The sequence below is a fragment of the Toxorhynchites rutilus genome, chromosome 2 (genome assembly GCF_029784135.1).
Source record: "Toxorhynchites rutilus septentrionalis strain SRP chromosome 2, ASM2978413v1, whole genome shotgun sequence".
NCBI lineage: Eukaryota > Metazoa > Arthropoda > Insecta > Diptera > Culicidae > Toxorhynchites > Toxorhynchites rutilus.
The window spans coordinates 92,826,358-92,845,031 of NC_073745.1; the positions used below are offsets into that span (position 1 = coordinate 92,826,358).

Consider the following 18,674-nt stretch of genomic DNA (forward strand, 5'->3'; position numbering starts at 1 on the left):
TTTTTCCTTTCCAATCGTGGTTCATTCTATTTCGCTGCTGCTCCGGTTGCCCGCCTTGGTCGGCTCGACTTGAGGAGCACAAAATGGACCAATCAAAAATGGGCACACAGTGCACTTTGACAATGCTTGACATTTCACAACCATTCAACTATTCATCTCAAGAAAAATGAAATGTTACTCGTTATGATAGATGCGTAGATACGTTTCGCATCAATTGATGCAAAAACCTTTGCGATCTATTGAGAAATGCTCGAGTTATAAGCGTTCCAAATCTTGCACTTTTTCCTACTTGTTCAGTGCCTAGATCTCCATCTCACCCCCCACATCTTCCGGTTAGACGCAGTCCTACGTCAAAAAACAAGTTCCAAGGAAAACATGTCTCACCCCACTTATACTGATATGCGTTGTAATGAATGGATCAAATTACTCACAAATAAATTACTTTATGTGTTTATAGTCGTTAAAATTTTTATGTTATAAGTTACACAATACCTTTCAACATGAGCATCTCTAGATGTCTTTGTTTGAGCCATGAGATTCATTTTAGAGAGTGCAGCGCTGTGATTTATACAAAGCGTAAATATCTAAGCTGAGAAAACAATCACCTCCCTCTGCTCAACCACAAATACATGTGAAAAAAAGAGAGAGGGATAGAAAAAAGTCTCTGGTGAACGAATGCGATGATGACGTATCGTAGGAGACTATATTTCCTTCTACCGCTTCCACTCACTCTCCCTTAAATGGCTAACGAAAAACTCTCCACACCGATACCCCACTCTTACTACCACAATTTCTCTCGCTGTCGTACCAAAATAAAAACGCTCTACCACTACTATCACATTATTAGAATCTTTTTCAATTTTGGGCCGCGGACTGCTCCTCTTCTTGGTGATAATATCACTGCTGTTTATTATATGCGTTCGTGTTGACCAAGTGTTGTCTACACTTCAGAGAGCACTTTTATGACACACGCACAGGACGACGAACAAGACGAACGAATATGACGCTAAACTTTTCTGCCGTTAGCACAACATGCATTCAAAGGAATTCGTCATAAAAATTAAAATTATAAATTGACTTCTGTCGAAACATTCTTCCTCTCATCACCATCATATTCTCCTACAAAATCTAAGCCGCATCACAAAAACACAGACGGAAACTAGAATGAACCGACAAGTAGACGCGCACTTTTTTCTTTTTATGAAAATGAAACATTATTTCAGAGAAAAACAACATATTTTCAGCCTTTCCGATTTCCACGATTTGTTACCGATTTTCAAATTTCTGAATAACCTACAATTTACGATCACAAATTAACACTATAACAAGTTCAGCCGAAACACGATTAACCATGACGAACGACGAAAAAAAATAAATAAACGCGGAGCAAAAAAATCACGTCTATACTCGACGACGGTACAATCGCCTCTCCCTGTCACAAATTTCAAACTTTTGCAAAAATTCATATCTTCATTTTCACAAATTTCAAACTTTTGCAAAAATTCATATCTATTCATAAAATTTCAATATACTAAGGGTGCAGGCCCTGCAAGCCATCCGTAGAAATGAAACGCACAGGAAAATTCACAAAGAATTTCGAGACAGGGCAATCCGACTAGACCCACGCAAAGAACACGGACTAGAAATTGGAATCTTGGGATATGGAACTGTAAGTCTCTTAACTTTCTTGCGAGTACCCAAATTATTTCGGAATATTGAGAGCCCGCAATTTCAACATCGTAGTATTGCAGGAGGTGTGCGGGGAAAGGTTCGATTGTGCGATCTTTTCAAGGTAGTTATACCATCTACCAGAGCTGCGACAAAACACACGAGCTGGGTACAGCTTTCATCGTGATTGGGAAGATGCAGAAACAGGTGATTGGCTGGTGGCTGATCAATGAAAGAATGTGCAGACAGAGGATGCGAGGCTACTTCTTTAACATAAGAATGATCAGCTCCCATCTAGCTAGCACCGATGACGAACAGGACGAATTCTACACGCAGCTAGAGCGTGAATATGATCGCTGCCAAAACACGACATCAAAATCGTCATCGGTGATTATTTGTTGAAACATTAATTTTTGTAGTAATTGACTAGTATGCCTGATATGTGAACTTCCTTTTTGTTACATTTTAATCTTTGATTAGAATTTTGTATGTATTAAACCTTTGCGGTCGTTTGTCTGCTCTCAGCCTCCACAGCACGGAAACCTACTACATACAGGTCGGACTCGATTATCCGGAATTTTAGACTCGATTATGCGGAGTATTTTATTTTTGATTTTAGGAAATTTTGAACAATTTGTAGCATAATTCTATATTGAATAGCTAATATGGGTATCAAATGAAAGGGCTTGACTAGTAGAACACAGTTATTTATGAAAAATGCAAATCCAAGATGGCGAACACTACAAAATGGTGGATTACATATTTTCTCAGAACCTCATCAAAATGGATATCAAATGAAAGGGCTTGACTAGTAGAATAAAATTATTCATGAAAAATGCAAATCCAAAATGGCCGCTACCACAAGATGGCGCCATATATATATATATATTTTTTTTTTCACAACCCCATCAATATGGGTATCAAATGAAAGGGCTTGACTAGTAGAACACAGTTATTTATAAAAAATGTAAATCCAAGATGGCGGATGCTACAAAATGGCGGATTACATATTTTCTCAAAAACCCATCAATATGGATATCAAATGGCTTGACTAGTAATTATTTATGAAAAATGCAAATCCAAAATGGCCACCACCACAAATCCAAGATGGCCACAGTTCCCGAAAAAAATAATTTTTATTCAGCTGTCTTGCTTGTGTGTATTTTTGAGTGTTTGTAGGGCTGTCCCACATTGAATGAAATTTAGTCCTGATTGATCTGAAATTTGGAACATACCTTGAATTCTACTACCGTTATAAAACTGCGTTTTCCATGATCTTGAAAATTCAATTTAGCCGCCGCTAAAAAATGTCTTGACTTGGAGAATACACTACATTATAAACAAAAATAAATTCGAAAAAGTCGCCGCCATAAAATGGTCGATCATGTATTTTTTGCAATTCCCTCAATATTGTTATCAGATAAAAAGATTTGACTGATAGAATACAGACATCATCTTAATATTCCGAAGTAAGTTAGGTAAGAAATAAAAATTAAAAAAAAAATTATGGTTTTATTGTAGAGAAGTATACTAATGGTACAGATAATTTACTAAAAACAAGAAAATAAAATAAGTAAAAAAAACTTTTTAAGTTAAACGATTTAATGGACTAAAAGCTAGAAAATAATAAGGAAAGTAGCAGTTAATAGTTATCACATCCATTCCTTCATTAATCTAGGGCAATGATGAGACTAAAATAAAATCGTGGGGTATATAATGAAACAACTAGCTGTGGATAATAGAAATCTAACGTTTATTTCTTACCTAATTTTCTTCGGAATATTTTTTATGATGTACTGTATTCTATTATCATTTCATTTGATACCGATATTGAGGGGATTGCAAAAAATACATAGTCGACCATTTATAAAGGCCATCTTGGATTTGGATTTTTCATGATCTGCTATGTTCTACTAGTCGAGTACTTTCATTTGATACCGATATTGATGAGGTTTTGAAAAAAATATATATATGGCGCCATTTTGTGGTGGCAGTCATTTTGGATTAGCATTTTTAATAAATAACTGTGTTCTACTAGTCAAGCCCTTTCTTTTGATACATAATTGAAGCGGTTCTGAGAAAATATGTAATCCGCCATTTTGTAGTGGTCGCCATTTTTGATTTGCATTTTCCATAAATAACTGTGTTCTACTGGTCAAGCCCTTTCATTCGATACCCGTATTGACGGGGTATTGGGAAAACCCATATTGATGGGATTTTGAGAAAATATAAATATAATCCGCCATTTTGTACCGGCCGCCATCTTGGATTTTCAAGATGATGGAATACGCAGTTTTATAATGACACCAGAGATAAAGAAGTATTCCAAATTTCAAATCAATCGGTCAGCAAGAAGAGGGTTAAATTGCTATTAATGTGGTACAGCGCTACAGACAAAGTTACAAAGTCACAAACAAACGGGTCCAAGCTAGATAGAACCGTTTAATAAATAAGTGCAAATCAAAATTATACAGGGTAACTTCGATATAACGTAAACTTTACTTTCAAAATTGTACGTTGTATCGCATTGTACGTTATAACGAAGCATAATAAAGAACTCAGAAACGTAGCTTATATTACTTTATTGTATTGCTGTTTGAGTAAGGTTAATGAGAAAATTCAACTAGAAGACGGAGATCTTTCTCATGATGTTTCCCTTCGTACTGTAAATTGAAATTTTAATTCATCTAGAATCTGGAATCACAAAACAGTTGTACTTCGGGATTGATTAAGAGTACAAATCAAACTTTAATATCGAAATGCAGATTATTTATTGTTTTTTCAGAAAGAAAATCTATATTCAAAAAAAAAATCCTTTGGATTTTGAAAATGTGTACGTTATATCGAGGTAAAATGTACGTTTTAGTTTACGTAATAGTTTACATTTTTTTCTTAACGAGTTATAATGTTTAGTGAACTTTTTCACGAATGTATACGAAGTTTCTGTGTACAATAGGTAACGGTATTCGCTATAAACAAAATATTATTAGAGTGGAAAGATATATAAGAATCTGGTTGAATTGAAGTATATAATGTAGGATATAATAGCCATGTTCATTTATAGCCCTGGCCATTTGAACCTTATTGTTGTGTCCAGGCACGAAACATTAAAAACCCTTAAATTCCAGTGTTTCATAACTATAGAACCAAATGGGAAAACTTTCACTCCTTTATAAAATAAACGTCAATGAACCCAGCCAGCCAAGCTGCGCCATTTTGTAATGTGTATCTCGTTCTACGCAGAGGATACAGCTCGTTTAAGCTCTTCAAATCAGTCATACTGCTTTTGAGCTGCATCTACTATTCGTACGATCACTCCTCATAAGTTCTTGATAGGCTTTTGATCTAGTAAACAAGCTTACTAGTCCAGAATCGGAAGCCCCCATTCATTAAACCATACCATGATCTTCCGGATTTTATGAATAAATAGCTTCTGTTTTTTGAATCAAAAACACTGTGATAATTGGGTCCAAATTACCCAATTATCACAGTGATAATTGTGTCAGAAGTAAATAATTCTAAAGTACTTCATTGCATTTCTGACTGTGTTGATGAAAAGCTATCTGAACCAGGCGTTTTTGAAAATATTTTCCGCAATCCATCAAACTGCCGCCTGCAAAATTACGATTTTAAAAATCATATGAAACGTTCCGTAAGTCCTTTCAATATGAAGATATTCTATTCAAGTTGAATTTATTTTTATCAGAGAAGTTTTCCTGACATAGTGAAACCAATAGGATAAGCTTCCTCATTAATTTTCGGACCCGCAGTTTTTGAGATGGGATTTTTATAGTTTTGGAGAATTTTCTCAAAAACGCCTGGTTTAGATAGCTTACCATCAACACGAATGAACAGCCAGAAGTCCAACGAAATACATCAGAATCATTTAATTCTGTTTTTGGCATTTGGTAATTTGGCATCAATTCATAAAATACGGGAAGTTATGGCATGGTTTAATGAATAGGGGCTTCAGATTCTGGACTGGTCAGTTTGTTTACCAGATCAAAACCCTATTAAGAACTTATGAGGAGTGATCGTACGAATAGTAGATGCAGCTCACAATCAGTATGAGTGGTTCGGAGAGCTTAAACAACCAGTAACCTCTGCGCAGAATGAGATACGTCCTACAACATGCCGCAGCTTGGTCGAAACTTCCCCGAATGGGTTATTCGAACTGATCGAGAACTAAAGATGATTTACGAATTAGAAACTTATTGTAATTCATGTGAAATTTACGTTAATTTGTAAAGGAGTGAGAGTTTCTTCATCTGGTTCTACAGAAACAGAAAATGTCATGACTCACAAATACTGGTAAGCACAAATACTGGTAAGTATATTATACAATACATGGTTCAGCAGTATAAGATTATTACGAGTGAGCGAAACAAAAGACAAATAAGCATTCCGCCTAGATATTGTTCGCTCCTTTTTTACACTTAGAAAACACTTCCCAACTTCATTTTATAATCAGGTGCAATATTATCACGTGTTTGTTGAACAACTGCTTTGCATTTCAGCCGGCGTTGGTTCGATCCCCATTGACGTCGTATGGATTTTTTTTGGCACAATCCCAAATGAAATGAGAAAAAAAAAACAGAAAGAGATGTCTGCACGCAGAAATACAAATCATTTTTAAGCTTTTAAGGTGAAGGTGGAAGCAAGCCTTTGTAGTAGTATAGGTAAAACCATGTGTAAAAATGGGGTAATAGTGTTTGTGAGAGAAGAGGAATTTCTTTCGTATGTTTTGATCTTTGTACGTAAATAGATCAATTCACTTATCAGACTGTGTGGCGCTTCACTGACACGAGTCTTAGAATAAATTTGAAAAAAAAAAATAATAATTCAATACTGAAGTTAAATGTATGAACAATTGCAAATATAAATATATACATGTAGAAGGTGTATTTGCATATGAAGAAAAATTCTGAGCGTAACATGAGCAAATTTATAACACAAGCGAATTGGGGCTCTTTGTTATCAACAAGTTCTTCCGCACAGTAACTCGATATTGATAATTCCTCAATATTTTCCTTCATTGATCGTATTGTTTTCACATACTCACGTTGGAGAGCCATAACCCTTCTCTTCATTGGCCGAGGCATTTTGATTGAATGTAATACTTTTCCGTTTACTATTTTTGAAAGCATAGGCAGCCGTGGCAGTGTTCCGAGCTCTGCAATACAACTTTCTTAACCAATGTTCAAGTTGCTAAAACATGTCTATAATTTATGTTAACATTAAACGTAAAAATAATAATTGTATTGATATCAACACAATTTTATTTTATTGATTTTCATGACATCAAACGCTATGACTCAGGAATAACATTTTATCGAGTGGTTTTTATTTCTGTTTCAATGATGTTGTCTGGCATCAGTGTCGGAAAAATAAAGATGTTTTCACCAATACAAACGAAACCATTGCGGAAAATTGAAAAATGAAAAGTTAACTTTCAGAGCACTAGCTCGAGTTTTACGACGTTTTCCACTATACTTTGATACGGCAGATGGAAATTTAATATTTGATGAGTAATCGATTAGATTTCGGTTAATATTTTTTGATGGGAAGTGTGTGCATCATTTTCTTCACACTATTTCACAAAATTATTGATTTTCGGGCGAGGGGTAAGGGAGGGAGATGAAAGAAATGAGCGCCATTGTGGCAGCCATTTGTGGCTAGCTTCCACCTTCACCTTAAAACAGCTCATTATTTGCGCATTTGACTCTCCAGCGCACTAAATGGCATCATTTCTGCCATTTCTGCCAACGCTAGTTTGGGTGTAGTTATGAAACACTGGAATTTTAGTGTTCTGAATGTTTCGCACCTAGACACAAAAATAAAGTTCAAATGGCCAGTCTTATAAATGAAGATAGTTATAATATCCTACACTATATACTTCAATTCAACCGACTTCTTACATATCTCAGAAAACTCAGAAAATGAAGTGGTTCTATAATTATGAAACGCAGTGTATCAGGCGTTTTCGTTAAACATTTAAAACAATTGCGTTATTCTTGCTGTACATGTAATTTTTGATGAATATGGTAGCATCTTCTGGCGTTAATGTTCCCTGTGGAGCTTTTGCCGTCTCAACGTATGCATTAACTAGCGTCATTTGTTAATACTTAGTTAAGATTGCTTAAGCCAAATAACATGCCTTGAATTTATTCCGAGGGGTAAGCTCTAGAATACGCGTGACCACAGTGCAAGTCGAAGGGAATTTCTTTGACGAAAAAAAAAACCGGCCAGAACAGGAATCGAACCCGAACACCCGGCATGATAATGTGAGACGCTAACCACTCGGCCACTGTGGTAACTTACGAAATGCAATCGATAACTCGAACTTGTTAATTTCCCCTCTGACTTAACATGGACCATATGTAAAAGGTTTTAGGGAATCGGAGAGAGTGGCCTCAAAATATGTTGTTTTTCGGCTGATTTGACGTGGAATTGCTCCATAGCAGCGTCGGACGAAGTGTAAAAGCCTTAAAAACTAGGTTGAAAAATAAAACAATGTTTACCTCAAACAATTAAGTAGTTTTTATTTTTTAACAGATTTTTCAAACGAATCGCCAAACATGCACAATAAGAATGGATTGCAACTCCCATGCTCCGGTCAATGTTTTCTTTGTGCAATTTCGTTGGTTCAGATCAACCACGAAGAGCAACTACGGAGTGTTCAGTCTACCCAAACTTGATTTGGATGATAACGAACATGGAATGATTGATGAATGGAAGCGTCTACAATTAATACGTCTGAATGATAAACTACCGGGATGGAAGAATAGTCATGTTCATGGATTTTTCAAGAATTATCTAGAAAGACTGAACTGGGAGATTCTAGTTGATTCGCCATATTTCCGAGCCATTATTCACCAGATTGCTATTTATTCCGATCCATGGTCATTATAGTGACCCAAAGTTGACTCGAATAAACTGAACATTTTTGGTTTTTTTTCCAGGCAAAGAAACTCCAATCGAACGAACTAGCGGCGATCAAGGTGATCAAGCTTGAGCCGGGCGATGACATCCAGATCATCCAGCAGGAGATCGTGATGATGCGCGACTGTCGCCATCCAAACATTATCTCCTACTATGGTTCGTACCTACGCCATGACAAGCTGTGGATATGCATGGAGTACTGCGGCGGTGGAAGTTTGCAAGACATCTATCAGGTTACCGGACCGCTAACCGAGCTGCAGATTGCCTACATGTGCCGCGAGACATTGCTTGGACTGTCCTATTTGCACTCTATGGGTAAAATCCATCGGGACATTAAGGGAGCGAATATTCTGCTGACCGAGAAGGGCGATGTGAAACTGGCGGATTTTGGTGTGTCGGCTCAGATTACGGCGACGATCAACAAGCGAAGAAGTTTCATAGGTGAGTGGCCATGGCACAAACGATTGACGGATGGGAAGAAAGTGAATGTGTTTCGCTTTCAATGCTATTTGCACCAGAGCATCACACCCTACTGTTTGTTCCGGTTCATTGAGTTAACGAATGGAAGAACGATGTAATGAACAAGGTGCAATGAAGCAATTTTCGCAGTTATCATCCACAGTTTTTAGTTTTCCAAAATTGTGTCACAGTTTTTACATTAACTTCATTTTTAGGGACACCTTATTGGATGGCACCGGAAGTGGCAGCTGTTGAGCGGAAGGGTGGTTATAACCATCTCTGTGATATTTGGGCGTGCGGCATTACCGCCATCGGTAAGACTTCCAAGATGTGGAAGAAAATTGGAAAGACGAATATCCTTTCTTTTTCTTATGTAGAACTTGCCGAGCTGCAACCACCCATGTTCGATCTCCATCCGATGCGAGCTCTGTTCCTTATGTCCAAGAGTGGTTTCAAGCCCCCTACGCTCAAGGACAAGGACCGTTGGAGTCACAACTTTCATTCGTTTCTGAAGGTGGCGCTGACGAAGAACCCGAAGAAACGACCAACGGCCGAACGGTTGTTGCAGCATGGTTTCTTTCAGTCGGAGATGTCCGTGCGGCTGGCGATGGAGCTGCTCCAGAAGTACCACAGTCCGCATCAAAGCTATTTCTATCACGATGTCGAAGAAGAAGGGGTATTGGTTCTGGGTTATTTTGTCCTTGGATGTTTCATTTATGATTGGAGTTTTTTTTTGTTTTCAGGCGGTCGCGATAGGACCTCAAAGGATTACGAGTAAAATGCATTCACCTAGTCCGGTGTATTTATGCAGTGAGTATTTAGCTGATATTAATTTTATATAAAGCATATTAGGAATGTCTCGAAAATGTTAGAGATTAAGATGATGAGCTCAACTGGCTCCTAGTCTCATTGGTCAGTTAAACATACCGCTTGAAATTGGAATATTTTTGCAAAATTGGAATATTTTTTTTGCGTGTAAATAAGTTGTTCCTGCTAGCGATTTCCATATCACTATGGTAAATATGGCTATGGTAAAGGAAAAAAACATGAATTTTTAATAATAAAAAAAGAATATGAGCATTGTAATATGCTTTTCTCGAAAAATATACGACGAACATTGTTCCGTCTACCGCCGAGTGTATGGATATGCAGGATAAGTCCCCGTAAACAAATACAACACGCAAGCGCGTCTGCATATCCAGTTATTTTAGTTTCAACTTCCAAATCGACAACAGTAGAACTATCAAAGAAGTAAAGCTATCCAATTCAATTTACTCAAACGTTGTGCCTTGTTTTCGACCGGACCTAACTATGATAGAACCCCACAGGTGTTAATCCTTTTTTCTTCATTTAATTAGGCTCAAGGGGCTAAAGAGCCATCATCTAGTAGTACGTTTTTAAACATAAGTTTAAATAGACTTAAGTCTAATTAGTCTATTTTCAAAACAAAATCGTTGCCTGGAACAGTGGGTCGTAAGAACTACATCGCCTACATAGATGTAGTATTGGTATCCTTTGGAAGTGAGTGTCTCCTTGCTATGTTTATAGCTTCTGTAGTGTTCTGATCTCAATGGGTACTAAGTTCTGCTTATGTAATAGGAAAGGAAGAGAGAATGGACGAATTTCATGCCAACTCGTTATAGGAGTTGGCAGCATCATCTCAGATTGTAGTGAAACGTTGTGGGTGTAAAGACATGGGTCATTTAAGCAACTTTACATACTTGAAATATTCGAAAAACAATTAGACTACTTTTTGGAAAAAGCCAAATTTTTTTTATTATTGTTAAACTGTTTTCTTAGCAGACCCGTTCTCAAAGATTTTTGATTTTGGTTTGGATCAGCTTTAGCTGAAAAATAGTTTTTATTATAATTTTCTCTCCTCTTAGGCATATGTTTTAAACTTACAATTTTACAGTTGCTTCTTTGAATAGTAATTAAGATTCAATTCACAATTTAGGTTAGATATGTGTTCTAGAAATAAGTTTTAATTAGTTATACAATTTCTTTTTAGGCTTTTCTAACTCACTCACTATGAATTCAAGATAATTATTTTTTAACAATTATTTTCCTTTTCAGATTATTGTAAATTATTATTTAAATAAAAAATCTTCTGTTCATTCGGTTTTCAACACGAGTAGCAATATCTGGTTTGTTTTTGTTTTTCTAGCAATTCAAACATTATCGGTTCTCCATCATATGTCGAAAGTTCAATTGATCCCGCGACTACTGCACGTTGGTCGACGAGGGGTTCTCGACGTCACATTCCCCCACCCGTAAAGCCTTGTGAGCGACTTCCGGTTTACCATCATCTACGACGTCGAGTAACGCTAACTTCACCACTGGTCTTCGCAAGGTACCACTTGCAGTTTGTACCCAGGCTTGTCGGACGCGTCCATCTTTTCCTTGAATGATCTTGACCACCTTTCCTCTGATCCATTGATTCCGCACCGTACTGTCCACGATCAGCACCAGATCCCCTTCTGTTATCTCCCTCACGTCTTCAAACCACTTTGACCTTCTCGAAATCACCGGCATATATTCTTTGATCCAACGCTTCCATAATGTATCCGACAAATACTGGGCTAGCTTCCATCCACTAGTCAACGTTGTACGATAATCAATGGGCATCGTAGGTGGCTGCTTTATACCGCTTGAGCTCCCCAAGAGAAAATGGTTTGGGGTCAAGGCTTCATGATCCGCCGATTCTAATGGTATGTACGTCAACGGTCTCGTATTTATCATCGCCTCCGCTTCAATCATAACTGTCATGAAAACCTCATCATCCGGTCGTCTCTGCGTTTCCAAAATGGCTCCGATTGCTGTCTTCACCGAGCGGACCATTCGTTCCCACGCGCCACCCATATGTGGCGCACCAGGTGGGTTGAACGACCACCGAGTAGTAGTGTTGGTGAAGGTTGTTGCTAGATCGTTATTCCGTTCCTCTATCTCCCGCTTTAGTTGATTGTTCGCCCCGTGAAAGTTAGTCCCATTATCGCTGAATATCTCAGCCGGAGCACCTCTTCGTGATACAAATCTTCTAACAGCCATAACACAGGATTCCTTTGACAAGCTATGGACGATTTCCAAATGCACAGCGCGTATGGTCAAGCAGGTGAACAATGCTATCCACCGCTTGACGTTGTTCCGACCCACCTTCACGAGCACTGGACCAAAATAGTCTATACCGACATAGGTGAACGGCCGCACAAACGGAGTCAATCGTACTTTTGGGAGTGGTGCCATGGGTGGTGGGCGAGGATAGGCACGAACAACTTTACACCAAATACATCGTTTCGAAACTTCTGCAACAATTGATCTTAGCTTCGGAATATCGTAGAGTTGCCTCATCTCGTTGACAATTGTTTCACGGTTACAGTGACGGAAGCGACGATGAAATGAGTCGACAAGAAGAAAGGTGATCGGATGTTTACTGGGTAGAATAACCGGGTACTTGGTTCCATACGGTATCCATTCTGCATTCGCCAACCGATTGCGTTTACGTATCACTCCGTCCTCATCCATGAATGGCCATAACCTGTAGATGGCACTGGATTTTGGTAGAATTCCATGTCGAGCTTCTGGTCTTCCCTTCGTCTTCTCAAGAATGGAAATTTCCGCTGCAAATGCCTCCCCTTGTGCTTGTCGCCACAGTGATTGTTCTGCACGCACCAGTTCTTCTTGTGTCAGCACTCCGTAGAACATCATTTGTTTTGATTGCGAACGTTTGAGATTATGGATGAATCTATGTACATACGCTAGGACTCTATGGAGCTTCTTCCACGTGCTGAATCTATCCGTTTCCACCAGTGGTTCCTGTGTAGGACAATGTACGTTACAGGTGATTACCTCCTCTTCTGTGGAAACATCCTTTTCGTCATTTACCGGCCAGGATTCTTCCGGTGCCCTCAGAAACTCTGGTCCATGAAACCATCGACTGTCAGAGCTGATATTTGGGCCTGAACCCCATTTTGTTGCATCATCCGACACGTTCAATGTCGATCCGATCTTCCTCCATTCACTAACATCCGTTGTCGCTAATATCTCCCCGATTCTGAACCCCACATACTGATGATATCGGCGCTGGTCTGATCTAATCCAAGCGAGAACAGTGCTGGAATCGGACCATAAAACACCCTTTGTCACGGGGAGAGCGTGCATGGATATCACGCTGTTGAGAAGGCGAGATCCTAGGACAGCTGCTTGTAGTTCAAGACGTGGAACAGTCAGCATCTTCAAGGGAGCTACTTTTGCTTTGGCAGCTACTAGGCGAACACTCGGGCCATGAAACGTCTCAATGCGGAAATACACCGCACATGCATACGCAGATCTGCTCGCGTCGACGAATACGTGAACTTGTAAATTCTTATAAGTTTCTTGAACGGCTTCCGGAAAATAGCATCTCGGGATTCGCAAGCGTTCAAGATTCGGAACGAGATTAATCCAATTCTTCCACTGTGACCTTAGTTTCTCATTAATTTTGTCGTCCCATCCAATTCCAGCTGCCCATATGTCCTGCATCAATATCCTTCCGTGGATCAGGAAAAACGAAATCAGTCCTATTGGATCGAAGAAGCTCATTACAGTGCGTAAGACTTCTCGTTTAGTAGGGACGTACGACTCTTCTAAAACGTGTTGCAGGTTGTCTCGTAAGGAAATGGTATAGGTAAAGGTGTCACTGCTCGGTATCCATTTCATACCCAATACCGACTCAAGTTGATCACTTTTCTCCGCTCGGATATTCTTCTCTATCGCCGTTGGCTTTTCTCCAACTTGTGCTGCAATCTCCGGAACGTTGGAAAAGAAATTCCGGATTTCGAATCCTCCGTGTGCATGAATTTTCTTCACCTCGCTGCCGATTTTCACTGCTTCTTCCGCTGTTCCGAAACTGTCCAGATAATCATCAACGTAATGGCGATGAATGATAGCTGCTACTGCTCGTGGAAATTCAGCTTCGAACTCTTTAGCATTTAGGTTTTTAATGTATTGAGCGCTACTTGGTGAGCACGATGCACCGAAGACTGCTACGTCCATGACGTAGATCACTGGATCTTGTCCTGGGTGATCCCTGAACAGAAATCTTAGAAATTGCCGGTCTTGAGTTCGTATGAAGAAGCGATGAAACATTTCCTTAATGTCTCCGGTTAGAGCAAAACGGTAGAGTCGAAAGTTGCTAATGACGGACGGAAGACATGTTAGAAAATCAGGACCCTTCAACAACGCCGAGTTGAGAGAGACACCGTTAACCATAGCAGCTGCATCCCAAATCAACCTCAATTTGGTCGGTTTCTTCGGGTTCAATACAATACCCACTGGAAGATACCAGCAATGCCCTGGTTTGGTAGATGTTAATTCATGCTCCGAAGCTTTATGTGCATATCCCTTGGCTTCATAATCCCGTATCTGCTGTCGAACTCGATCATATAGACCGGGATCTTTATTCAGACGTCTCTCGAGTGAACACAACCGTTTGTATGCCATCCCATAGCTGCTAGGAAAGCTGAAGTTGTCCCACTTCCACAATAAACTCGTCTCGAAACCTCCTTTGACTCTTCGGGTAGTCGATTCTAACAGAATCCTTGCTCGTTTGTCTTCTTCGGATTCCAAAGGAATAGATGGATGTGTTACCCCGATGTTATCCAGTGTGATGTAATCCCGAACTAGTTGATTCAGGTCTTGCTCTGGATCGGTCCATCCTCCAACGTGAAACCCACATACAACTGTAGACTTTAGCTCTGATGCACATCCGTAGATGCTCCATCCGATTCGGCTCTTAGCGGCTATTGGCTCCTCCCACGATCCTTCTCTGATTTTCAACGGCACGGTGAGTTTCAAGTTGTCAAGACCGATCAAGAGTTTTGGCGATACATTCGAGTAGTTCTGTAATGGTAGGCCACGCAAATGAGGATATTTTCTGGTCATTTCGCTATAGTTCATAGTTTGCGATGGAAGGAGTAGTCCGCCGACTGTACGTGCATTCACCAGTACATAATGCTTCGAATATCCGCTACCGGAGATATCAAAACTGATTCGTCTAGATTTCGGTTCGCTACGCTTGATGTTACCGGTCCATTGTAAGTTGAGTGGTTCCATAGTTCCGGCTATACCAAGTTCATTTGCAACCGAATCCTCCAACAAAGTTATTTGTGACCCTTCGCCAACGAATGCAAAAATGTTCACTTTGCAATTCTTCCCGTATAGCGTAACAGGTATAATCCTGAAGAGCGGTCCACGCAACGTCTTCAAATCGCTAAGATGACTTGTTGATATCGCTGCCTGCATGGTTGAACTCGAAGAATGTAGGAGAGGGTTATGCTTTAGTTGGCAATTGTTTATTCCGCATTCCTTTGCAGTTTTACAAGGCCATTTTCCATGATAATTCAAACACGACCTGCATAGACCAATCTCCTGTGCCGCTTTCAGCCTTCCGTCGATATTCATCGATTTGAACTCGCTGCATTCTGATACTCTGTGTCCTTCTACTTTACAAACCGCGCATGGTTTTTTCGGTGTTCTTCTACCTGGTGTAATGTTGTTAATCGGTTCATTCAACGATGATTCCGGTTCCGCATGAGTCTGGACAAACGACCGCTGCTTGACCTTTGGTTTCACACATTTTTTTTACAAAAAATTATAACTTAAAAACTATGATACCTACAAAATTCTTGTGAAAGGGTGAAATGTAGGAAATTGTTTAAATTTTAACAAAAAATTACCAAAAAAATTTTGGAAAAAAAATTTGCTGACAAAAAAGTTATTTTAAAAATAAAAATTCATTTTTCTTAAAAAACGTATTTTTTTAAAATTCACAAAAATATATATATATATGAAGAGCCCTTAAAATTTCCAACAAGTTATCCATACATCGGAAGATGGGCACTTTTACAGGGAAACAGTTTCTCGAACAACTTTTTCATGTTTTCTTTGAAAAAAATACAACTAATCCTAGTTTTGTTTAAATACAAGTTAGCGATATAGAGTATTCGACAAAGTTTTAGATCTTGTTAAAGTATAAACTTTTGTCGAAGACATCAACTTTCTATCTTTTATAGTTTTCGGAATATTAGTCATTTTTGTATGAAGACTCCTGAAAAAAATAATGTTTTGCTCGTAACATTTTTGTGTGTAAATTCTCACGTTTGACATGTTTCTAAATAGAGAAAAGTTAGCAGAGTATTTAAAATGCGATAATTTATACAAAAAAATGTTACAAATTGAACATTAATAGCATTTTTTCAAAGAAATACATGAAAAAGTTGTTGTTCGAAAAACTTTTTCCATGTAAATGTGCACATCGTCCGATGTAAGTGAAAACTTGTTGGAAATTTCAAGTGCTATTTATAACTATTTCTTTCAGAATTTTTAAAGCAATTTCGAGAAAAATGAATTTTAATTTAGAAAATATTTTTTTTAAATGAATTGTTTTTCCAAAAATTTGTTTGATAATTTTTAATGAAAACCAAAATAATTTCTTACATTCCATTCTTTGACTAAAATATTGTTTGACTAAATATATTTATTTTGGGAATTTATAAAAAACCGTTTTTGAGAAAAATGAATTTTAATTTTTTAAAAATTTGTTTTTTAATGTAATTTTTCCTTAACAAAATTTTGGTATTTTTTAAGGAAAATTGAACAATTTCCTACATTTTAACCTCTGACCATAATTTTGTAGATATTATAGTTTTTGAGTCATAAGTTTTTGTAAAAAATATAGAGAAAAATTTAGGCCCTTTTCAAAAAGTAGTCTATTTCTTTTTTGAAGACTTAAAGAATGCAAAGTTGCTTAAATGACCAATGCTGTTACACCCACAACGATTCACTGCAATCTGAGTGGGGCCGCCAATGGTCCGTCGAGTGGGCATGAAATTCGTCAATGGTTTTAATTGCGTGATATATTGCAGCCAATTCAGCAACATACACTGAACAAGGGTCTTCAAGATTCTGGAAGCTAATGTGATTTTTGAACATTCAGTGTAAAACATTTATGAAGGATTGATACGGTTATATTTTGAAGCGAAAATAAGAGGAATTATCGACGACCGAAGATAACCTGAAATGTCTCGAATTTCTGCCTTCATAGAAGAATCGGAATCAACAGAAGATCTGCAGGAGCTCGGGAAGCTAACATCATTGAAAATGTCTGCTGAAGGTTTTATTTCTTGAGAAATGTAACAAGAGTATAGATCCACGGATCTCGACCGTTGGTTCAATTCGAGAACCTTGGTAAAACACCTGCCATGACTTCAACGCTCATGTTGTGTGTCGATTGTATGCACACTAAGGCTGAACGTAAGCAACCATACTGTATCCTCTCCAGCTTAATGACGTGGGTTTTGACTCCATGACTGACAATATAGTAGTTTTGTACAGTTTTGTACTGGATGAACAACCAACCATGTTCCAGTAACTGTCCGGAGAAAAATTGTTCTCTATTGACTTTTTTTTCATTCAGATACGCAATATGTGTTCCCCATGTACATTTAGAATCAAACTGTTGATTCGATAGTCTCGAGAGCGGAGGCTCTGGTCGAAAGTTTTCGCTTCATCGACGGTGTACTCATAGTGGAATTCAATATTCATGTCGTCCACATTCTCACTAAAATTAAATGAAGCTGATATTCGATATGATGTCGATGCTGCTTCACTGTCCATCAATTTCTGGGTTGAACATTTTTCTCGCCGCTTCGATAGCAAGTCCATCAATCCAACAAGATGTTCTTGTGTATCGGCTGTATACGAAGCATTCGGTACTACGGTCATGTATTGCGAAAGAGTCACAATTTTCAAGTTGTTCCTGAATTGCAATGGAGTTGAGCGCTGTTGTTTTGCACGAATCAATGAGAGAAGACTCGCGACAATCTTAAAAAATTTTTATAATATTTGGCAACTCAGGCATCTTTATGTTATGGCGTCGTTTTTGGACAACGCGACGATAGGCTGATCGCGTAATGAGAGAATCGCGTGAAAAAATAGCGTAAAATAAAATCACGGGAAAAAACACGTAGAAGCAGAATCCAGTGTATTAAGTGATATGTTTTCTGCAGGAACGAAATCTGGGCATACTTGTTAGCAAAATTTGGAATCCATCAGTCGGAATACTCTTTTCTTTGTATGATTTTTGTTTCGCATGCAGCCTGCCGTGTTCCAAAGAGTGGTCATAGATGTTTCCCTTGACAAACCATTAACATATCACCGTCAGTAACTGCGTTTTTGGCTCCAATAAGATTTTTGAATTTGATTTCCGAAAATTCATACTTATCAAAACTTTTCCATTGAGTAATTTTTATGAAAAAATTTAAAGCAGAGGATTTATCGAAATAAGCATTCGAGCACTCTTTGTTTCTTCAAGGAGGACCAGGGCGTCCGAAAAATTCCGCGCCAGGGAAACTTTTCTTCTGTGCTTGAATGGCAGTGTTGAAAATCAAGCTGGCAAAGAAATCATATTCTTCGAGAGGTGGGAGTTCAGGTGTCGAATTGATGCACTCTGATATAGTATGAGCAGATTTTTCCCAGTCAATATTGTGGGTAAGATCGTATACAATTTCGAACAATTTCTGTGGACACATTCCATTTGTAATAGAAACAAGGATTGGTAAGTGATCCCG

The 18,674-nt window shown here is 38.3% G+C and overlaps 1 protein-coding gene across 4 annotated transcripts in view; it reads left to right on the plus strand.

Annotated features, from left to right (window-relative positions):
- Window positions 1-18,674, plus strand: part of LOC129768031 (mitogen-activated protein kinase kinase kinase kinase 5) — a 44,104-nt gene that overhangs the window by 6,742 nt on the left and 18,688 nt on the right. For all 4 annotated transcript variants that reach the window (XM_055769395.1, XM_055769393.1, XM_055769394.1 and 1 more), the window contains exons 2-5: window positions 8,631-9,051; window positions 9,285-9,383; window positions 9,447-9,745; window positions 9,813-9,879. In XM_055769395.1, coding sequence (XP_055625370.1) covers window positions 8,631-9,051; window positions 9,285-9,383; window positions 9,447-9,745; window positions 9,813-9,879 — 886 coding nt within the window. The remainder of the gene's footprint in view (window positions 1-8,630; window positions 9,052-9,284; window positions 9,384-9,446; window positions 9,746-9,812; window positions 9,880-18,674) is intronic.